Here is a 22,398-nt window from a genome sequence, read left to right as displayed (position 1 = left end):
TGGCTCCTAGGGCCAGTGGGGAAGGGAAGGGGAAGTTTGCTTCCTGGGCCCGTTCCTGCACCAGGCAGTGCTGGTGCAACTGGAAGGCTCAGGCTAAGGCACATTTACAGTAGGGGACAGGTGGGGCCAGAAAAATCCCAGGGTTGCATTCAAGTGCTACAATGCCCCCTGTGCATAATTTCCAGGAAAGCAGGTGCAACTGCTGAGCCACCCGTTCTGGATGGCTCATTCCTGCAAGCCAGCTAGCATTCACGGCCCAGAAGACAAGACACGCATAGGGCCCCACTTCAGGCCCGGACTACACAGCCTTCCCTTCCGTAGGAAACTAAGTTCAGGAAGGGACCCTCAAGTCTCACACGCATGCACCCTGCTGCCATTCCTTTTCGCTGTACTTCATCAGGGGCAGGGGCTATGTAGGCACGGGGCGCTTGTCCTGGAAGAAGCGCTTAAGTGTGCAGACCTGTAGCACGGCCACCAGCAGCAACACAGCCACATTCACAGCTGACCAGAAGTTGACCCGCTCCAGATTGCCTTCCTGCAGGTTGCGGTCACGTGCCTCAAAGGCTCGCAGCAGTGTCAGCATCTGGATGCTGCGCTCTAGCCGCGTCCTCATGGTCTCGATAGACTCCTGTGGGGCATAGAGAGGAGCAGAGTCAGGCCTCAGTCCTTTGAGGAGCAGAGACCGATAAAACTGGAGGGAATGGGGTGAGTCCATGTTGCAAAGGGGAAGAGAGCTGAGAGCACAGACTCTGACCAGGCTACCTGCCTGAGTCTAAATCCTCATTCTGCCATTCACTGGCTGTGTGACCATGAGCAAGTTAATTACCCTCTCTGGGTCTCAATTCACTCCTCAGGATTGCTATGAGAACTGAATGCTTAAGTAAGTGTAAAGAATGTATTTACTAGTGGTTAAAGCACAGTTGCTGAAGCCAGACTGCCTGGATTCAAATATTGGCTCTGTCAGTTGCTAGCTGTGTGGCCTTAGGACAGTTACTTAGCCATCCTGTGCCTCAATAAAATGGGGGGTGAATAAGTACATTACCTACTTCTTAGGATGGTTAATGGAGATTTAAACAGTTATTTAAGCCCTTAAAACAGGGTTTACACGTAGAAATGTGCTATTTTTAACTGAGTTGCTACTGGTAATATAACAAAGTTGGGAATACTACTACTAGAGGAGACTGGGTCAGGTCAAGGAGGACCCCAGCCAAGATGGGAGGGCAGGGGCATACTGCTGTCCAATGCCAGAGATCTGGGAGAGGTGGCCCCAGCTCAGCCTGGGCACACCTTGATGTCCTCCATCTTGACATCCAACATCTCCTCTGGCTCCACGGCCTCTACCCAGCCTTCAACCTCCTCATCATCCTGCAGGCTGTCAAAGATGAGTTCGAAGAACACCAGTTTCTCGGAGATTGTGCTGAAGGAGTTGTCAAAACACAGCTTGTAGTCCCCGGCCTCAGTGGGCTCCACCCTGGGCAGACAGACAGACATGACCCTGAATGGCCGGCTCGCTGGACTTTGTGAACAGTCAGGGCGGTAACCCGAGGCCGCTGGGGAGGGGCAGGGCTGTAACCGAACCCCAGCAGGCAGCAGGACTTAACTCACGTGTGCACCCCATCTGCCTTGCGGGACTCACTGACCAGCAGCACTCCCTGAGGGCTCTCCAGCGTGAAATCCACATCCAGCCCAGCACCTCCTATCACCTGGGGGGCAGGTAAGATGGGTAGAGGGCTAGGGCTAGGCTAAGGGCACTGCTCAGAGAAGGCCAGGGCTGGACAATCCGCACAGACCCATACAGACCACCAACGGCCTACCTGAGTGCTGACACCTACACCTGCAACCTGGTCCTGCCCCTACCCGTCCTTCGGGCCGCGCCCCTTGCTTTGGCTCCGCTCCCACTGATAGGACAGTTTTGGGATCGGCTCTTTCACCTGGTCACGACCCCATCGGGAGTCCTTGATCGACGTTTACCTGGCCACACTCCGTACTTGGCCACGCCCCATATAAAACCACAGGGTCCAGCCTTCAGCCCAATCCCGGATAAAAACCGCGCCCTTTCTCGTAGCGAATCCTGGTCACTCCACCAACTCAATACTACACAACCCTTTGGCCACGCCCACCCGCGAGGGTCCGATCCCCTGAAGGGTTCCTCTCCAATTCCCTATTGCCCCGCCCCGAGGGGGGGGTCTCACTCTAGCCCCGCCTTCCATTACTCCTTCCCCTTCCGCTCCCACGCGCTGTCCCACCCTCTCCGTCTCGCTGTCCCGGGCTCCGCCCCCGCGTTCCTAACGTAGGGGCTCCTCCTCCTTCCCTCTTTAATGCAAGCCTCGCCGTCGCTGCTTGGCCACGCCCCCTCCCCTAACTCTACTCGCTGTTCGGCCGGGACCCCTCTACCTGGTACTCGGTCTCGAGGCTTGCGTTGGCCGGCGCGGACTGGTAGAAACACTGCTTCCTTCCTGCAGGCAGCAGGAACGTGAACTCGCCGTCCTGGATTGGTGGGGGTCCTGCACCTCCCACCCCTATTGACGGTAGTAGCCACAAGGCCAAGGCTAGGGCCGCGCCGGCCGCCATCATCCGGGTCACCCTCCGGTCTGCTAACGGGTAGCGGCTCCTTTAAGGGCTAGCCCTGCCCCCTCTGCTACTCGGCGGAGCTCATTGGCAGCCCCTCCTCCTCGTTGTCCGAAACCAGCGGAGTCGGGAGTGAATTACCTCCGAGAGTGTAGCTGCCCGAATGAATCCCTGATGCTCTCGAAAAAGTTAAACCTTTTGGAGACGTTTTTCTGAAAGGCCTCCACTTCTAGTCTCAATTGCTGGTGATGGAAAATAAAAAAAAAATAAGTACCATAATGATGCGTTCTTCTCAGGCAAACCTTAAGACAACTAAAGTGGAGGCGGCCGGGTCCTTCTAATAAGTCACGGCCCTGCGGTTTTCCCAGAATACGCCGCGGGTCAGGACAGCTGGGCGATCCGGACTATGGAGCCCGACCAAAATAGAGGCAGGAAGCGTCCCTGCGCGCGACCCGTAGGGCTCGCGTATAAAAAGATTCAACTGGGGCCGGGCAGAGACTTTTCCAATATTAATCGGGTATCGTGTTTCCCCTCTTCTGTAAGCGTGTTCCCCAAATTGGAATCCAACCCCTCATTATCTTTGCTCCTTAGAACCGTCACTCTGTCACTTTCCTCATCTTTGGGTTGGAAATGATGAGAATTTAGCGAGATGAGAGCTGGCCCATAGCGCTTGGTTTTCCTTGCAGTCAATAGAGGGGCGTGGGCCCACCCGGCACCCCAAGAGTCTCAAACTCAGGGAGGGGCCGGCACGTAAGCAGGGTGACTGAAGTGGCCCAGGGGAAGAATAGCCCAGGTGCTTAGAATCAGCAGAGAAAAGGTGAAGAGTGGGCCTGGGAGCCTGGTTACCTAGTTCAAACCATGCCCCACCCTTTACTTGAAGCAGTCACCCAGCTGTGCCTCAATTTACTCATCTGTAAAGTGGGGGTGATACTAGGCCTACCTAATTGAACTGTTGTGATGATTGAGATAATGCTTTTTCAGGCACGTTATAGGCGATCAGTAAATATTATCTGTTATATTCCAGGTTTATCATCCAACCATTTAACCTGCCCCTCAGTCTGGCTTAGAGGATTTGGAGGCGACCTTCCTCTGGGAAGCAGACAGATAAGCAAAGAAGTCATTGGAGAAATGGACTCTGCTGGTTGATTCTGTCTAAATATAAGAAAAAATGTTTAGACAGAAATTTTGAGTCTTTTAAAGATAGGCCTGGGAAAAGTTGGCAGGTGGTGACAGTTACTCTTCAAATACAGCTGGTGGCTGTTAGCTCCTTCCTGTATTTGGAGAACTTGGGGAACATAATGCCACTTTTAAATGTCAAAGTTGATGTTCAGTCATGTTTGTGAAACTTCAAGTTTTTCTGTTGTTCAGACTCTGCTGGGACGTTTTGAAGTAGTTGTGGAAAATGGGTGATTTTTTTTTAATGGATTTTTCTTAATTAGGTGAAATTCACATTACATAAAATTAACCCTTTTAATGTGAATAACTCAGTGGCATTTAGTACATTCACAATGTGCAATTACCACTTCTGCCGATTTCAAAACACTTTCATCAGCCCAAGAGGAAACCCTGTACTCATTAAGCAGTTATTCCTCATTCCCCCACTTACCCCAGCTTCTGGCAACAGCCAGTCTCCCTTTGTGGATTTATTGATGCTGGATATTTTATGTAAGTGGAATATGATCATTTGTGACTGGCTAATTTCACTTAGCATAATGTTTTCAAGATTTATCATCATAGCATGTATCAGTATCTAATTCTTTTTTATGGCTGAATATTCCATTGTATAGGTATACCACCATTTGTTTATCCATTTATCTATCTGTTAATGGACATTTGAATTGTTTCTACCTTTTGGCCATTGTGAATGATGCTGCTATGAACATGCATGCATGTGTATTTGTTTGAGTATCTGCTTTCAATTCCTTAGCGTATGTCCCGGAGTGGGATTCCTAGATCACATGGGAATTGTGTGTTTAATGTTTTGAGGCACTGCCAAACTGTTCCACAATAGTGGCACCATTTTACATTCCCACCGACGACGTATGGAGGGTTTCAGTTTCTCCATATCTTCATCAACACTTTTTATTTTCTGTTTTATTTTTATTATAGCCATCCTAATGGATGTAAAGTGGTGTCTCGGTGTGGTTTTGATTTGCATTTCCCTAATGATGTTGAGCATCTTTTCATGTGCTTGTTGGCCATCTGTATATCTTCTTTGGAGAAATGTCTATTCAAGTCTTTCATCCATTTTTAAATCAGGTTGTCTTTTTGCTGTTAAGTTATAAGAGTTATTTATATATTATGGAGAGAAAAAGGAAGAAAAACAGACAATGAAAAACCTCTCCCACTCTGCAAACCTGTGAAGCGTTCCTTCAACACTTCACCAGAGCATTTTTCAGCTCTGCCTTAACCTTCGCTTCCTGTTTGTGCTGAACCTAGAGATCCGCCAGAAGTGAAAGCTTGTCTTCTCAGGTCTTTTCTGAGGATTTGTTTTGCTCCAGTCATGCATGTTGCTTTCTAAATTCCCCAATATATATGGGTACTTTTGAATGCTCTAATTACCCAAAGCAGCTCTCACCCCAGCTTTTCCTCCCAGCTTTTGGCATATCTGTCATTGTCCTCAATTGTAATCTTTTGCCCAGGTGGCTGTGGGTCTCCCTTTGCCTTACAGCATTTTCTAGGAGTGCATTCTAAATCAAACAGACAAGTATATGGAGTCAGTCCTGAAGGTAGCTCCCAGACATGTCAGAACAGACAAACAATACTATGAGAAGGAGGGCTGCTCTGCTCCCTCAGGAAGGAGGGAGCAGGGCCCCATATTGGGGGCACAGGCTGCTATCTTCGAGACCCACCATGCTGGGGAAGGAAATGAGAGAAAGGGAAAACACCACAAAGCTTTCCTGCCATGTTCACGTTGCCTTTTTCCCAAATGAGCATTTGCTTGGTTGGCATAAACCTTTGGCTCTTTTCCAGAGTTCAGATAAAATTGATTCTGACTGTTTTTGCTTGATTTGTCAATGTTTCTGGAGGGACTTGGAGCTAATGACTCCTTCATTTTCACTGACATCTGGGCTCTGAATGGGTGATTCTTATTTCCCTCAAACAAAAACAAAAACTCTTCCCCTCCCCCATTATTCAACAAATATTTACTGAGGTCTGACATTGTGAATCACAGACACTGTCCGTGTCCTTGTGGAGCTATCATGCTAGTGTTACTCCACTAAGATGATTTCAGGTAGTCACAGGCACTAAGAAGTTAATGCTGGGCTATAGGTGGTATGGCTCATTTGGCCTGGATGGAGTCAGGGAAGGCTTCCCTAAGGAGGTGGCATTGACGCTCAGACTGGAAGTAGAAAGGGCAGGAGAAGGCGAAGAGAGAGAACAGTGCCCTGAGGTCAGAAAGTACTCAGAGGGCTCCAGGGGCAGAAAGGAGGTGAGGGGGTGATGAAGGTGAGAAGAGTAACCAGAGAAGAGATGGGAGCTGTCAGCAGAGGCCACATCATGTAAGGTCCTTTTGTAGTATTGGCCTAGAATCTTAGCCTAGGGTTCTTACAACCATGGGGAGTTTGCAGACTGGCTTCTGAAGTTCAGGGATCCCCTGAGATTATAACCAAAAGATTCCAACAGTATGTGCTCAGCAGTCATTGTGTACCCCACACCAGAGCTGTTCACCCTTCCCTGCACCACTCCGTGCCCCAGGAGGGTGATCTCTATACACTGGATCAACCTGGCCACTTGGGTTCAGCCCTGGCAGGAGATCTGAGTCCTGGAGGAAAGGTAAGTCTAGGTATATATCCCCTGGCTCCCACCCTGTTGGTCTGTATCTCTACCAAGGCCTGCAATCCCAGCTTTCTCCAAATGCCAGGACTGGTTCCTCCCCAGCAACTTCAGGCCTGGGCTGGTAACAGCCCCCAGACCCCCAGGAGTCACCATCCCTTGTTGATTTCCCTTCACCCTGCCCATGACTCCTCAGTTGTCCCTCTTAAGGGTGACAGCAGTGTGAGAGCTGACCAATACAGGCATGTATCGGTGTTTTTCTGAACTCAGAATTCCAGGTTATAGATTCCTGCACCATACTAAATGCTCTCAAGATGAAGTCTTTACATATATCTAAAGCCCTTTACATACATTATTCCCTCTACCTAGAATGCCCCTCTTCCATCTCCTCAGGCTTTTGGAGTCAGATATCTGGAAGGAATCTCTCAACTCTGTCTTCTACACCCATAGGGTAGGACCACAAAAATAGACTGAATGAATGTTTTTTGGCTTTCAGGTCACACAATCGAGATATTTATGGTTCACTGTGTGCCAAGCACTGGTAGGCATTGGGAAACTGCAGGAGAGAGCAAGGACCCCAGCCCTGTGCCTCTGGAGGAAGAGCGCTGGATGAATTCAATACATTCAAGCATGTTCTGTGAACGACCTTGACCTAATCTAATTGACATTTATAGAATATTATATCAAACAACTGCACATAGAATGTGGATCAAGATATGCTGGGCCATTAAAAAAATCAATGAATTTCAAAGGATTGAAATTATATGGAGTATATTCTCTGACCACAAAGGAATTAAATTAAAAAACCACTAACAGTAAGTTATCAAAAAAGCCCAAATATTTATAAATTAAGAAACACAACTTCTAAATAAAAATGGGTCAGAAAAATTCTCAAGGGAAATAAGATAACATTTCTAACAATGATAATGAAGCACAAAATATCAAAATATGAGATGTAGTTAAAGCAGTGCTGAGATGGAAGTTTATAGCTTTAAATGCTTATATTAGAATATAAAGGTTTAAAATCAGTGATCTAAGCTTCCATCTTAAGAAGGTAATAAAAGAACAGCCAATTAGACACAAGATAAATAGAAGAAAGAAAAAATAAAGATAAGACCAAAAAGCAAAGAAATGGAAAATAGAGGAAAAACAACAAAGTCGAAAGTTGCTACTTTGAAAAGATTAATAAAAGTGATTAACCCATAGTAAGACAAATCAAGAAAAAAGAGAAAACATTATCAATAGGCATAAAAGAGGGAACATCACTACAGACTCTACAGATATTAAAAGGCTATCAAGAGACTATGAACAGCTCTATACCAATAAATTTTGACAACTTAGATGAAATGGACAAATTCCTTGGAAATAACAAGCATGCTAATTGCAGGAAAAGAAAATTACAAGGCACTATGGGAGATTTTAGCAAGGGGATTTTTTTCTTCTAAGTTCAGAAGGATCTGGGTAGATTTCCCAGATGTAATATAGTGTTTCCACGAAAATAAGACCTAGCTGAACCATCAGCTCTAATGCGTCTTTTGGAGCAAAAATTAATACAAGACTGATATCCGGTCTTATATAAGACTGGGTCTTAACATTACTTTTTGCTCCAAAAGATGCATTAGAGCTGATGGTCCAGCTAGATCTTATTTTCGGGGAAACATGGTATTTAAGCTGAGACTTGAAGGAAAAGTGAGATTTGATCAGAGTGATAGAGTTGTATCTCAGGCAGGGGAGACAGCATGTGCAAAGGCCCTGAGGTTGGAATGAGCTTTGTGTGTCCAAAGAAAAAAGGCTACTCCTATGCCCTTTTTGGTGTTTGGTGACCACACACTTGCATCCTTCCTGGGTGTAAACCTCCAAGTGGACCTGCTTGATGTGAATAGAAATGTTTAGAGACCTAAGCAAACCTACTGGTCAGAGAGACCTTTGGAAGTTTCTGTAAATGGGAGGCAATTTATCCTGCAAAGTATATCATCACCTCAGTTCTGGAGCTAGTGTTTCACCTGGCTGGTGAAGCTCCTGAGGCTTTTCTTTCCTGTGGCTTCACATTGGGAGGGCTCACACCCCACTAGGCATTGCACTTCATACCATGAGTTCTTTGGATCTTCTGTCTGCTTCTTTTAGCCCCATTCTACAGAGCAGCAAGATGAGGCTTCAAAGACCGTGTCTTGCCTGAGGTCACAGAAGCCAAGCTCTAACCATCATGCCTTACCACCTCTGCCCAACGTGTGTATGAACTTTGGCACTGGTTGGGTTGTGGTGTGTACCTTGGGCATGAGTTAGTTTCCCAAACAGTCCATGGCCCTTGCCCTTCCTCACTTCCAGGAGTCCTCTCAGGGTTAGAAAAAATATATACACACCCCCAACCATCTCATCTGTTTGTCCCTCCTATCTGCAGAACCATGGCCACCAAAACACGGAGAGATGCCAGTGTGTCCATGGAAGGGGTGGGGAGAGGAGAGAGCCTTTCAGCACCCTAGTGTGTGTGCAACTTCCTGCCAGTGAGGAAACACTCGACTCAAATTAGCCCATCTTCTTTCCCTTCTCTGGCCTCACAGGAGGAGTTGTGGTGAGCTGTGGGCCGTGCTGGCCTCAGCCAGATTGCTCGGCCAAATGCAGGAGGAGCTATGCCCTGGACTGTCCTGCTCTTTGCAGCTGGTGAGCCTTCCACCCCTGCACCACCCCGACACCGCTCCCCCTGATGCCCACCCACCTGGCCTCTGCTCTCGGGACAGAAACCAGTGCGGGGCTGCCCTGCCCAGATACTGGAGAAGGCTGAGCCCTGACAGATTTGCCCTAGAGCCTTGGAAAGGCCCCAGGAGCATGGCTTTCTCTTATTGGGCCCCTCATTACCCCCACATCACGGCTATCAGAAACAGCACCCCGCTGGAGACAGTGGGGCCCATGCCCTATGACTCAGCCTGCTGGGCCCCTGAGGCCTCCAAGGCCAGGGCAGCCGGAGATCTGCCGGGGGACAAGGGAGGACTTGTGTAGCCCTCACCTGAGCCAGACACTCTGCTCAGGAGGCGGGCAGCTGGGGAGACATTGGTCCCTCCTGCAGAAAACCGAACTCGGAACTCACCACAGCCTGGGAAGCAAGATAGAAACCCTCTGTCCTCCCCTCCCACTCTCTCCCTATTCATCCCTTCCAGCCACCCTGGCCTCCTGGAACACCCCAAGCCCCTCCCAGTTTCCCAGCCTTTGCCCAAGCTGTTCCCTCTGCCTGAATGCTTTCCCCCAGCTCTTTCTGTGTCACCTCTTCAGGGAAGGCCTGCGGGGCCACCCCAGCTAACGCAGCCTTCTCATTACTCTGATGTGCTGCACAGCACTCCTTACCTCCTTGAGAACTTCAGCTCCCCGAGGCAGGCATGTCTGTCTGCCTGCCTGCCTGTCTGTTACACTCACTGCTCTGTCCCCAGCACCTAAAACGGGGCCTGGCATATAGTCAGTGCTGTTGATTGAAGTAACAAGAGTGTAACTGCGTCGCTGTGTAACAACCATTTTTACTATAATAACATGACTCAAAAGCAGTGACCCCTCACCACATGCTAGGCACTTGATTCCCTCAACATTGCAGTGGGGGTGGGATGACTAGCCTCCGGTAGTACATAAAAACCAAGGCCCAGAGAGGGCGAGCCACTTGCCCAAGTACACAACCAGGTTGGCCTCCTCTCTAGCTACCCACCCACCCACCCTCCCTTATTCTGCATTGCAGGCTCCATGGCAATCCCAGCGCCATCCATCCTACTGCTACCCCCACACCCCAGCAGCCAGGAGGACCCCATCTACATTGAATGCATGGCCCCCAGGGGCTTCCCAGGGGCCAATTTTACGCTGTACCAAGAGGAGAATATGGTCCAGTTCCTGCAGGCCCCTGCAGACCAGCTTGGGGTCACCTTCAACCTAAGTGGCGGCAGGGAGGCTGCGGGAGGAACATTCTACTGCCAGTACGGTGTGCTAGGTGAGCACAGGAAACCTCAGCTGTCAGACCGCAGTGAGCTGGTGAATGTCTCCTTCCCAGGTAAGACCCACCCATTGGCGTTCACTGCCCGGGGCTCCATTTTCTCAGTGCCAAGCCTTTCCATGTGCCATTCATTCCCTCTGCTTGGAAGTTATCACAGGATGAGCCAGGCTTCCAACTTGCCAGGACTTACTCACCTTTTCTTTAATCGTCGTGCAATGGGTACAATGATTCTTCCCATTTTGCAGATAAGGAAACCAAGGCACAAGAGATGAAGGGACTTCCCAAGTCATACAGCTAGCAGGAGGCACAGCTGGGGTTCCACTGGCCTCCAAACCCCACACATTAAACCTGCATGCTCTGCTACCCCCCCGCTCCTGGCCACATACATTTGTGTGTATGTGTGCCAGGCACTGTCCTCAGCAGTGCAGTTTCAGCAGTAAACGAAACAATGTCCCTGCCCTCTTGTAGCTGACATTGTGAGGGGATGGGAACAGACGATAAACAAGGAGTCCAATAAATATACAACCTGCCGGCAGGGGGCAAGTAAAGTGCCAAGGATGAAATACAGCCAGGTGAAGAGTGTCATTTTAAGTACAGAGGAGAGTGGCCAGGGAAGGCCTCTCTGAGGAGGTGATTTTTGAACAAAGACCTAAATGATAAGGAGCCAGCCACATGGGTGTTTGGGGTAGGAGGGTTCCAGGTAGAAGAAACAGGCTGTGCAAAACCCCTGAGGCTGGTGTGCACCTGGGGTATTTGAGGAACATGGAGGCACCCTTGGCTGAAGCCTAGTGAGCAGGGAAGAAAGTGGAAGGAGACGAGAGCAGGGATACGGCCAAAAGGATTGTGCAGGGCCTTGTGGCTCCAGCAGAGACTCCGGCTTGTCATCTGAGTGGGACAGAGTCCCGGGAGGACTGCTGTGTTTCTGTGGTCTTTCCAGGATGAGGGAGAGGGTGGGCTCTGGATCCAGGAATGGGAGGGATGGAGGAGCCTCCAGGTGGAGCCTGTGCTTCACCATCAGCTGGGACTTTCTAGCTGCAAAGAGAACTTTGTTGCCATCAGAGGCTCACATGTTGTAATGACAGAACAGTCTCTGTGTCTTTTCTGGCCTTGAGTTCCACTGTCAAAGGCCCCCTTCTATCACCTTGGTCCTGTGGTCTCAGCATGGGGAGGTTACAACCCCAGTCCTGCCCCAGATGAATGAATGAACAAGGGCTAACACTGTGAGAATACCAAGTGTGCGTCTCTCCTTCCCCCTCCTGGCTTAGCTCCTGACCTCCACTGGGGTCAGGGCATCTGCTCCTGGCTGCCCTGAGAGATCCCTTCTCTCTCCAGGGAAGGGATCCAAATCCTTTGCAGAGAAGGAAACTCAAGCTGGGGCTTCATTGCTTCTGCGGCTGACCTCTACGTGGGCCTCAGGGTCCACTGTGAGGCTGGGGTGGATGTCCTCTGACCCCCTGATATCTAGACTGAAGCCAGCAGGACTCTTCAGGCTGCAAGTAACTGAAAACTTGATTCAAACTGGCTTCAGCAACAAAGGGGGATTTGTTGGTTCACTGAACTGAAGTCAGTTCACGCACTGACTTCAGGCATGGCTGGATCCAGGTGCTCAAAGGTGTCAGGACTCATTTGCCACCTCTCAATTCTGCTTTCTCCTGTGTCTTATTCTCAGGCAAGCCCTACCCCTCATGGTGGTAAAATCATGCCCCGCAGCTCCAGATGTATATCCTACCAGCTTTGTAATACTGGCCAGAGGAGTAAACCTCTATTCGCAGTGGTCTATCCAAAGTCCCAGAATTAGCTCTCATTGGCTCAGCTTCGGTCACATGCCCATCCCTGAATCATTCATGATGACCAGGGGAGCGACTATGCTACTTGGCTAAACACAAGGTTTGCTGAGTCTCTAGGATCCAGCTACATCCAAGCCACATAGTTGGGGGTTATGGGAGGCAGGATGGCTCCCCCAAGATAACCTGCAGGAATGACAGGTATCCCTCCTCCCTGTCACAACTCTATGACCTGACCACTCTCTCTTTTTCCATTTTCCTCTAGCGGCCACGTGGATCCTGCCATTCTCCTTGGGCCTGGCTGGAGCCTTCCTCCTCCTTGCTGGACTGGTGACCATTGCCGTGGTGATCAGGAAAGGTAACCAGTCAGCAAAGAAAGCATGGTCCACCGGCTTCAATGTGCCACGCGTGGAACATGTGAATGCACTCCCACTCACACTCATTTTTTAGGAGCATGGAGTTGAGGAGGTCTTACTCCAACACTTAGCAGTGAAGAACCCTCCAGAAATACAACATTGGTGGTGGGCAGGGGAAATTTATATATATTATTGTGGTAAAATATGCATAATACAAAACTTATCATTTTAACTCTTTTTAGGTGTCCACGTCAGTGGCATTGAGCACGTTTACACTCTTGTGCAGCCATGACCACCATCCATCTCCAGGGCTCTTTCATCTTCCAAAACTGAAATTCTGTCCGCATTAAACACTAACTCCCCATCTCCCTACCCTGCCCTTGGCATCCACGAAAATTAATATTAAAAAAATTGTTTGGAGGGGAAAAAATTTTTTTACATGCTTTTTCAAGTATTTAGCAACACACATTACTCATGTACTTGGGGAAAATAAATGTTTGCAGTAACTCTCCTGTTGAGTAGCCAATTTGCCAGCGGAGAAAGCAAGGCTGGGTCAGAAATGTCTGAGGGGGGCTTTTGGTTTCTTGGCTTTTAGAAACTTGCAACCAGGATGCACCCAGGACCAAAATCTAACAAATGCTTATTTATTTTTTGTCCCCAGTGCAAGTTAAAAAATTGCAGAAGAAAAGGTGAGACCATCTCTGGAGAACCTCAGAGGGTGGCTTGGGGGAAAGAAATAATCAGACCCAGGGCAGGAGTTCCTGATGTGTGTTAGCGATGCTGAAAGCTGGCCAGGTCCTGGCAACATAAGGGCACTTCCCTGGCTGGGTGACAGCTCCACTCCAAACAGTACCCTCTGATGGGAGGACCTCTTACTAAGAACAGGTGTGTGGGGCACTGTGCTAGGAGACTCTGAAACTGGAGCTCCCACTAGCCTCATAGCAGCCCTGGAAGCAGGCATTATGAACAGTCCCATTTTACAGACAAGGAGACTGAAACACAGCACTCAGTCACACAGGGAGCAAGTAGCTGAGCCTTCCGCTTACCTCCAAAGGGTCTAGTCAATCTAGAAATTGATAGTGGGGTGAGGCGAGTGGTGTCCCCTGGGGTTGTGCAGTGCCCACCTTGATGCCCTGGTTCCTCGACATTAGGGTGTCCCATCTGGTCCTGGACTTAGTTTCTCCTAAGGCCAGAACACCCTGCTGTCTGGTGGCAGAGAGCTAGCAGCAGCCCCAAGATCTAATCATGACTTCATCGGGCTTGTGGGGCTCCTGAAAGAGAATTTCCGTCTGATAGGATTCACAGAGGATGTGAAAGTATGAGAGTGGGTGGGGAGTGAAGGTCAAGTTGAGGGCCTTGGAACAAGCCTCCTCCCTGAGATGGGTGAGTCATCACTGTCTCTTGAATCCCTTTGCAGAGAGCAAGAATCCTGCTGGGCCCAGATCAACTTCACCACCACAGGTCTGTGTTTCCTTCTCCCTCCTGTACCCGCCCTCCACCCCCAGGTGGGGGGTGCCTCAAAATGCCATCAGGCCTCACTATTTACTACTGAACCTCTTCTAGGGCTGATGACTTTCCTTAGGGTCAAGAACACACCCTTCTCCTTTCCTGCTCACCTCCTCCCCCAGGTTTCACCTCTCATCTTCTCTCCTTGCCCCATCCTCAGGCATTTCACACACTCTGCCTTCTGCCTAGAGCACTCTTCATCCTTCTGGTCTCAGTCTGAAGATCACCTCCTCCAGGAAGTCTCCCCTGACTCCCTAGTCAGGATCTGCACTTTCCACTTAGTAACCACGCTGCCCTCTGGCGGCTGCTGGGCAGGCACCCTGTCATTCTTACCCCTCAGTAAAACACAATCAGGTAATCATTGCTTGTTGTGTATGTAATGTTCGCCTCCATCGCGGGACTGTCAGCTCCACGGGGACAGATTGAGTCTGTGTTGTCCACCAGGGCAGCCGGGTGCTTTCACAGTGCCTGGCGCCGTCCTTAAATGGAGCCCCACTTGTGGTCCAAACGTGTCGTTCTGCCGGCTTCCACCAGGGGGCGAGGGGCAGCCAGTCTGTGATGTACGATGCTCCGGAAGGGCCCTAACGGAGAAACTCCGTTCTCTCTACTTGTTTCGCTGCCCCATATATTTGTTGAGCACCTATTGTGTGTTGAGATCTGGGGGAGCTCTGTCGATGACCAAGACAAGCCCACATTCCAGTGGGAAAACAGCCTATGGCCAGCTAGACCTGACTGGGGCTAGGCAGGTGATTCCCCCCAAAAATGATGTTTAAGCAGACATGCATGAGGCACTTTGGGGAGAAACTGTGATGGGGGAGGAGCTGAAAGGTGTTCCAGAAAGTGGGAGTTGAGATGAGGCACCCGTTTTCTGGAGGGCAGTGAGAGGCTGCTGAAGGAAGGCTTGGAGCAGGAGAGGAACACGATGCAATTTGCAGCTGTGAATTTCAGCTATGAACGGTTCACCCTGCAGAATGGGCTGGAAGGGAGCAAAGAGGATTCTGGGAGATAGATCCCACCCCTGCCTCTGGGTTGACATTGTGCCTGTGGGCTTGGGGGGAGGACACGGAGCAGGGAATTTAAACTAGCTCCAGTCCTGGTTTTCCTCTCTCTTTATCTTTCAGACATGTCCTTTGATAACTCCCTGTTTGCCATCTCGACCGTAAGTCATTTCATTTTTTTTTTTAAAGGACTTTATTGGGGAACAGTGTGTATTTTTTTCCAAGTTGTTGTCCCTTCAATCTTAGTTGTGGAGGGTGCCGTTCAGCTTCAAGTTGTTGTCCTTTCAGTCTTAGTTGTGGAGGGCGCAGCTCAGCTCCAGGTCCAGTTGCTATTGCTAGTTGTAGGGGGCGCAGCCCACCATCCCTTGTGGGAAATTGATCCAGCAACCTTGTGGTTGAGAGCCCACTGGCCCATGTGGGAATCGAACTGGCAGCCTTCGGAGTTAGGAGCACGGAGCTCCAACTGCTTGAGCCACCAGGCCGGCTCAGTCATTTCATTTCTTAGTCCCTGTTTTCTGCTAACTGTCTTAACCCCAGGGAGGCGGGGGCCACCACCGGGTTTGGTCCACCTGCTCTCTCTGAATTTCAGGGGCCTGGAAAAAGCCCAGAATCGCCGAGCAGGGATTTGTTTGTGAGCTCAGAGTTGGCTCTGAGAAATCCTGGGGGATTGGAGGCAGCCATGTCCAGGCCTTCATGTGGCGATGGGCAGAGCTATGGGGGTTCTTGCTGTCAGGGTCAGCACTGCCTTTGCATTCAGTTGGGCCAACCCCCCAGAATGGTGACAGAGGGGACTCTGGGTGACCTGGTAGTTTTTCGGGGTCATGGAGCCTTGTGACAATCTGATGCACACTGTGGTCCCCTCTCGGTATAAATAAAAGCCTACTTTTGCGTTCAGTTTCTGGGACTTCAGCTTAAATGTCCCAGTTGTGCATTTCCATTTTAGTGGGGAAGGACTCTCACTGCACACACACTTCTTATCGAGAGGTGTTGCTCCCCCAGGTCACACAGGCTGGGATTTGAACCTGGGGCTATAGGACTCCTCTGCATAGCTGAATCTTGGGGTGGCCTTGGTCTTTGTACTTTATTACTATTTTTTGTTTAAACTAAATTAGAGACATCTAAGCCATGGAACACCATGGATCAAGAAAATGTTCAGCTGCTCCTCTCCACACAGAGAGAGGTACAGGTGGGGAGCAGGTGGTCCCACTTGAGGTGGCCTCAGAGATCCCATTTGGACAAGTGGACGCCTTAGGACTGCTGTCAGGACATCTGGGGTGGAGTTAGTCAGCTTGAGGCACCGTGATGGGAAATAGGGGTGGGGGGGGTGGGGGCGGGGGGAGGATTGGATTGATCAACATACCCTTCCTAGGTGTCTGGAGAAGAACAAGACGAAGCCGCACTCCCTCAGAGCTTCTTAATTCTGTGGGGGGAGACAGATGATAGTACATGGGCTAGGAGTGACCAGGAAGCTCATTTCTCACTTAGAAGATCCAAGATGTCTCAGAGATGGGCGGCAAACAGGAGGTAGCTGTGGAAGATTGATCCAAGCTCAGGACACGTTCATGGCACGGCCCATATAACTGGGATGGAACGAAGTGGGGAGTTGAGGACGCCTGCAGAGAACTTTAACTTTTACCCCAAGTGAGGTGGGAGCCATGGAGGGTTCAGAGCAGAGGAGGGTAACCTAGTCAGATGCTCACAGGCGCCCTCTGGCGGCTGCTGGAAGGACAGATTTGGAGGGTGTGGACGTAATGGGCGGGGTACGTGAAGTGGTTTGATCCAGCGTATTTGCGGCTGAGGTGGAAGAAGCAACAGACGCAGATCAGGTAGATTCTGCGGATGGGAAACACCGCATTGATTTTGGATTCGATAAGCGGGCTGAGGAAGAAGGAGGCGGCGTGGGGAGTTCTAGGGAGGGGCAGGCTTGGCCACCTCAGCCGGTGATGCCCAAGAGCAGATGGAGACGTGAGTCTGGAGTTCTGGAGCAAGAAGCAGGGAAGTTTAAACTGGCCACCCAGTCACTAGTAAACAGGTGGTGGCAAGGAAGGAGCTTGGCGCCAGTCTGTTCAGCCCTTAGAGGTCTGCTCAGGGAACAAATCCTGAACTGTTAAGAAAAAGCTAGCAGGCAGGGCAAGTTCTAAAATTTTCCGTGAGAAGCCACGAGGCTTAAGGCACTAGCCTGGTGATTTTTCCTTTTTTACAAATATATTTAAAATGAAACAATGAAAAACAGAAAAACAACTTATTTCTCAGTGTTTTTGTTCTGATATATATAATATATAAATATATATATATTTTTAATATTTTTATATAATATGTATATATATAAATAATATGTTTATATTTATTTATTGAGGAACAGTGTGTTTTTCCCGGACCCATCAGCTCCAAGTCAAGTAGTTGTTTCAATCTAGTCGTGGAGGGTGCAGTTCACTGGCCCATGTGGGAATCGAACTGGCGACCTTGGTGTTATGAGCACTGTGCTCTAACCAACTGAGGCAACTGACTGCCCATATTTTTTTTTAATTAAAATTTTTTTGGGAAATACATCCACATGTCAAAGTTATATATACAGTAGTATTTTCTTCTATCACTTAACCCTTCTCCACCCACTGGTCTCTCTCTCTACCCACACAGAGTAACTAACCATTGTTAGGAGCTTCTTGGAAAATGCAAGCAAAGGTGAAAATAACAAATGTGTATGCTCACCCTTTTCAACACAAATGGGAGCATGCTAGACACACTGCACGGTGCTTCTTTTCCTTAGTTGTAAATTCTAGTGATCTTTTCTAGTTTCTTTTTTAGAATTGTGGAAAATATACATAACAAAATGTATCGTTGTAATCATTTTTAAGTGTGCAGTTCTGTGGCATTAAACACATTCACGTTGTGCAACCGTCATCACCATCCATCTCCAGGCTGCATCTTGGAAAAACTGAAACTCTGTCACCACTATACATTAACTTCTCAATCTGACCTCCCCTCAGCCCCTAGCAACCACCACCCTACTTTCTGTCTCTGGGGATTTGCCTTTTTTGGACATTTTATAGAGAAATAATGCCATACAATGTTTATCCTTTTGTGTCTGGCTTATTTCATTTAGCATAACATCTTCAAGGTTCATTCGTGTTTTAACTCGAGTCAGAATTTCCTTCCTTTTTAAGGCTGAATAGTGTTCCATTGTATGTATACACCACATTTTGTTTATCCAGTCACCCACTGATGGACACTTGGGTTGCTTCCACCTTTTGGCTATTGTGAATAATGCTGCTATGAAAAGGGGTCTGCAAGTATGTGTTCCAGTCCTTGCTTTCAGTTCTAGTTTCTTTTACAAGTGTTAGAAAGCTGTGCTGTTGGCTGAAATGAAAATGAAGCAGCTGTTAGGACTCCAGGTTATCCTGTGCTACTGCACTGATATTGACTTTGTCACACCCTATGGGGTGTGGCTGACTTTTTTTTTTTAACAAGGTGACTGAAGCTGTCTATGGGCTGTACTGTGGTCACCTAGCTAGGGAGCAGCAGGACTGGGAGTGGCTTCAGTTTCAGCAAACTTCTTTTTGACTAGCATTTGGGACAAGGAGCCTTCAAGGTGGAGGAAGCCCAGAACGGGAGGGGCTGGAGGTAACAGTAATAACTGGGTTCACTTAACAAACGTTTAGTGCTTATGATAGGCCAGGTGCTTTATCTATTTGATTCCTTTATGCTTTATAGCAACCCCAGGAGGGGGTGTTAGCGTTCTCTCCATTGTGCAAAAGGTGAAACTGGGCACAGAGGAGTTAGATCACTCAACTGTGGTCAGACCATTAGGAAGTGCTGGACCTGGGATTTGAACCCAGGCTGCCTGGTCCCCTATTCAGCAGAGAGGAAGGCAGGAGGACAGAAGGCAGATAAACGCCCTGAAGCTGTGGGGTATGTGTATGTGCATGAGATGAGACCTGATGGACTAGGGAGTCTCAGGCTCAGAACATGGGGAAACTCTAGACCCTGAAACCCCAAATCACCCGGTTCTCTCTACTTTTCTTCCATGGACAAAGAAAATTACTTCAGAAGGAGATGCAGCCACCCTGGATGATCTCTCAGGCTCCACTGCGACTCCTGGCAACTTTGGGCCCCGGAAGAGGCCCACTTCCACATCATCTTCGCCTGAGCCCCCTGAATTCAGCACCTTCCGGGCTTGCCAGTGAGGCTGAGGATTGGGTCCCTCTCTCTCTGCGTGCTCTGCCCTCCATTCCGCGTTCTCTCATTTGAACTGGCTGGGCTGCGTGGGGCCCAAGGTCCCTTCAACTCCTTTGAGGGGTTCTGGCTGCTGCTTTCTCAGGGAACTGAACAGTGACAAAGGGACCCCTGGCCTTGGGACCTTCCTCACAGAGGAGCAGGAATGGGAGAGGGGCTGCAGGCATTAGCCCAGAGGCTGGACAGCACGCAGGAAGCTTCTCTTTGGATTCCCAGCTTCTCAGATCTCCAAGGAAGGAAATGTTAGGATCCCTTCTGGCCCCCAGCTGGGCCACAAGAGGTCTGAGCTCTCCACACAGCCCTATGGTTTCCTCTTCCCTTGCCACACCTGACTTGGCCAACCCAACTGGGTTTTTAGAACATAGGGTACCTGAGGGTGTGTTCTGTGTGTCTGCCCTGCTGGCATGCCTAAGTTATTAATTATAGCACGTGTTGAGCTGTTCCCAAGGCCTCTACGGAGTAGAATCCTTCAAGCTGGTGGGTGGGGGGAGTACCCCTCAACTGCATGCAGGCAGTGTGGTGTGTGGGGAGGCCCATGGGGTACAAGGAGGGGACAGTGCCCCACAGAGTCTCTGCTGAAGTCCTAGCACTGGTGGATACAGGAGGTGGAATGATGGGGTGTGGAGGCAGAGGGACATGGGAAAAAAGAGTAGTAGTAAATGAGGAGGTATGGGAAGGGTGGAAGCTGAGGAGATGGAAAGTGTCCGCAAGCCTCTTTGGCTCCCCCAAAAGGGAATGGGGCCCTGGAGCAATGGAGGGGGGTACTTGGAGGGAAGATGGATGTGTGTATACGTGTGTGTATGAAAAGGGTCACTTGGCCATGTTCTGGTGGACCAACTAGCCAGCCATCATTGGGGGAGGGGAGAGTTAACTAGGGGAGGCAAGGGGCCAAGTGAAGGGCTCAGAGGGAGGGGGTCCAAGAATGTTTTGTGGGGGAGGAGACAGTGAAGGCAGTGAAGGGCCAAGGATGGGAGAAAGGAGCGCTGTGGGACGGGAATGGAGATGATGGGGAAGAGAGAAGGAGTGCCGCAGGAGGGAGCATTCCCAAGGGGTTCAGGTCCGGGGTAGAGACCAAGTCCCACCTGGAACTGCTTTTCCAGCAGGGTGGGCTAGGGGTGGGGGAGGCCACAAGTTGGGGGCGTGGCCCAGGCCCTGGCCCCGCCCCTCACTCTGGTTCTCCCCAGGCGCCGATGCTTTACAAAGCAAAGCAAGGCCCAGTGGGAGGGAGCAGGGCCGGTACAGGGGCGGGGCCCCATCGCAGCTGGACTCCGCACTTCAACTAGCCGCCTCACAAAGCCGTGCAGGACCACGGGGCGGAGCCCAGTTTCAGGGGCGTGTCGGAGTTGTTGGGCTTCAGGCTCGCCCCCGCTGTTCCAGGGGCAGGGGAGCCGCCTCACAAAGCGCTGCGGTTTGCGCGAGGCGGGACCCGGAGCGTGTCACACCGCCGAGTACCGCTCCCTGGCGCGCTCCCGCTCCGCCCCTCCTGGGCCTCCGCACCCGCACCGCCCTACTAGGGCGGCCGTTCCAGCCGCGCCGCACTAGGGGCGGGTCTCAGGTCTAGGGGCGTGTCCGTGCGTCCGAGCACCGCCCTCTGACGCACGATCCCGCCCCCGCCGTTCCTGGGACGCGGAGCCACCTCACAAAGCGGCGACCGTTCGCGCGGGGCGGGGCGGGGCGGGGCTGGGCTGGCCCCGTCCCCCGGCGTGCTCCCTCCCTGCGCCCAGGGCCGCCGGCAGAGGGCGCTGCGCCACGGGCCCGGGCCGTCGGCGCTATCAGCGAGGCGGCGCGTAGTCGGCAGGCGGCGCTGCGGGGCTCGGCCTCTGCCTCGGCCTGCGCGGCGGCGGCAGCGGCGGCGGCGGCGGCAGCGGCGGCGGCCTGGGCCCGGGCGCGGCGGCGGTGGCGGCGGCGGGGCCTGGAGCCGGGTCTAAGATGGCAGCGGCGGCGGCGGCGGCGGCGGGGCCGGGCACGGGAGTCGTGGGGGTGACGGGCACGGGCGTCGCGGGGCCCTGCGCGGCCGTGTCCGTGTTCCCCGGCGCCCGCCTCCTCACCATCGGCGACGCGAACGGCGAGATCCAGCGGCACGCGGAGCAGCAGGCGCTGCGCCTCGAGGTGCGCGCCGGCCCGGACGCGGCGGGCATCGCCCTCTACAGCCGTGAGTGCGGGGTCCCGGAGCCTGGCCGTGGGCCGTGCGCCGCGCGGGGGCTGCGCACGAGGCCGGGCGGGGGGCCCGGGGTGGGAGGGACGCAGTGGGTGAGGGGCCGGCGTCCGGAGGGTAAAGGGGCCCCAAGCCGTGGGGGCCTGGTGTGGGGTGCGTGGGGCTGTGCCCAGGGAGCCGGGTGTGGGGGGCCCTGAGTGAGGGGTGTGGAGGAACGTGTCAAGGGGCATAGGGAGAAAAGAGGGCGTGCGTGGTGGCTAGAGGTGAGGTGCCCTGAGTGCTGAGGGAAGCGGGAAATCGGGGAGTGAGGGCCCTGAGATTGGGAGGGGGTGGACAGGAAGTGGGGGGCCGAGAATGGAAGGTGAATTCGGAGGAAGCCGGGGTTGTGAGGGCTGGATGGGAAGGAGGGGGCCCTGGGAGAGGTAGGAGTCTCGCGGGCGGGTGTGGCCACCCTGGCGGGCTGGAGGGAGCCGTGTGGGCAGCCTCTGGCCATCTTAGGGGACCCCCCTGGACTGCTAAGGACAGTTGGAAAGTGGTGCCCAGTCTGGGACGACATAGAGGACAGGTTTCACCCTTTAAGAGGGCTTGGTGTGCGCACAGCCTGAGTGGGAAACTTCTAGATAAGGGGAGAGGGGCCCACGCGAGGGTGGTGCGAGCCCCTGGATGTGCTCCTGGTAAAAACGTGGACCAGTGGGGCTCCTTCATGTTGCCGGGCTTCGAAGAGGTAGCAGTTTCCTCCCGCGCCACCAGTCCTCTGATCTTCCTTTTAGGGGATATGCGAAGCTGGGTATGTTTTCAGAAGCTAGTTTCAAAACTGACATTTCAGTGGGAAAAAAAAATACAAATGTGTTTGCCAAGGACCCCGAGTTCATCCTTTTTCTTCCTCTTGTTACACTTTCTTATCCCTTCTCTCCCATTCCTGATTCCTCCTTCACTTTTTGCTATTCTGTTTCATTCAGCCTTGTTTCTCAGAGTTTCTTGCACTGATGTGCTGGGAAGTCACTCGGGTCCCTTAATTTGCATTGGTCTGTGTGATTTTTGTTTTACACTTCGGGAA

General features: G+C 51.3%; 3 protein-coding genes across 8 annotated transcripts in view; 2 read left to right on the top strand and 1 right to left on the bottom strand.

Annotated features, from left to right (window-relative positions):
• Positions 1-372: 372 nt before the first annotated feature.
• On the bottom strand, positions 373-2,661 carry TMED1 (transmembrane p24 trafficking protein 1). The gene is made up of 4 exons (XM_033134006.1): positions 2,395-2,661; positions 1,606-1,703; positions 1,288-1,471; positions 373-628 (listed from the first exon to the last, which is right to left on the bottom strand). The coding sequence occupies exons 1-4, from the start codon at positions 2,572-2,574 to the stop codon at positions 410-412; spliced, it is 681 nt and encodes a 226-aa protein (XP_032989897.1). The 5' UTR covers positions 2,575-2,661; the 3' UTR covers positions 373-409.
• On the top strand, positions 1,595-19,628 carry C18H19orf38 (chromosome 18 C19orf38 homolog). 4 transcript variants are annotated; one of them, XM_033134003.1, is made up of 9 exons: positions 1,595-1,714; positions 6,842-7,160; positions 8,904-9,003; positions 10,061-10,366; positions 12,359-12,451; positions 13,111-13,138; positions 13,867-13,910; positions 15,077-15,114; positions 18,988-19,628. In XM_033134003.1, exons 3-9 carry the CDS (start codon positions 8,973-8,975, stop codon positions 19,135-19,137), a joined length of 690 nt encoding a protein of 229 aa, XP_032989894.1. In that variant the 5' UTR covers positions 1,595-1,714; positions 6,842-7,160; positions 8,904-8,972; the 3' UTR covers positions 19,138-19,628. The 4 variants fall into 4 exon arrangements, with proteins under 4 accessions (XP_032989894.1, XP_032989895.1, XP_032989896.1 ...); XM_033134002.1 differs by lacking the exon at positions 1,595-1,714 and adding an exon at positions 5,227-6,345; XM_033134004.1 differs by lacking the exon at positions 6,842-7,160.
• A 1,474-nt stretch (positions 19,629-21,102) lies between these two features.
• The window catches only part of CARM1 (coactivator associated arginine methyltransferase 1), a 38,712-nt gene continuing 37,416 nt past the window's right edge, over positions 21,103-22,398 (top strand). For all 3 annotated transcript variants that reach the window (XM_033133824.1, XM_033133823.1, XM_033133822.1), the window contains exon 1: positions 21,103-21,338. In XM_033133824.1, coding sequence (XP_032989715.1) covers positions 21,116-21,338 — 223 coding nt within the window. In that variant the 5' untranslated portion in view covers positions 21,103-21,115. The remainder of the gene's footprint in view (positions 21,339-22,398) is intronic.

This window comes from Rhinolophus ferrumequinum, chromosome 18 (genome assembly GCF_004115265.2).
Source record: "Rhinolophus ferrumequinum isolate MPI-CBG mRhiFer1 chromosome 18, mRhiFer1_v1.p, whole genome shotgun sequence".
NCBI classification, from domain to species: domain Eukaryota; kingdom Metazoa; phylum Chordata; class Mammalia; order Chiroptera; family Rhinolophidae; genus Rhinolophus; species Rhinolophus ferrumequinum.
The sequence above is the reverse complement of the archived record's forward strand: the minus strand, read 5'-3'. Positions and strand labels throughout refer to the sequence as shown.

Bases quoted from the DNA above. Each gene is read 5' to 3' on its own strand.
- TMED1 (XM_033134006.1), bottom strand. From the start codon at position 2,574: ATGATGGCGGCCGGCGCGGCCCTAGCCTTGGCCTTGTGGCTACTACCG. The intron at 1,704-2,394 runs GTAGAGGGGTCC...CCTGCCCCCCAG, and splicing joins GCCTCGAGACCGAGTACCAG to GTGATAGGAGGTGCTGGGCT. The intron at 1,472-1,605 runs GTGAGTTAAGTC...CTGTCTGCCCAG, and splicing joins AAGGCAGATGGGGTGCACAC to GGTGGAGCCCACTGAGGCCG.
- C18H19orf38 (XM_033134004.1), top strand. From the start codon at position 8,973: ATGCCCTGGACTGTCCTGCTCTTTGCAGCTG. The intron at 9,004-10,060 runs GTGAGCCTTCCA...TCTGCATTGCAG, and splicing joins TGTCCTGCTCTTTGCAGCTG to GCTCCATGGCAATCCCAGCG. The intron at 13,139-13,866 runs GTGAGACCATCT...ATCCCTTTGCAG, and splicing joins AAAAAATTGCAGAAGAAAAG to AGAGCAAGAATCCTGCTGGG.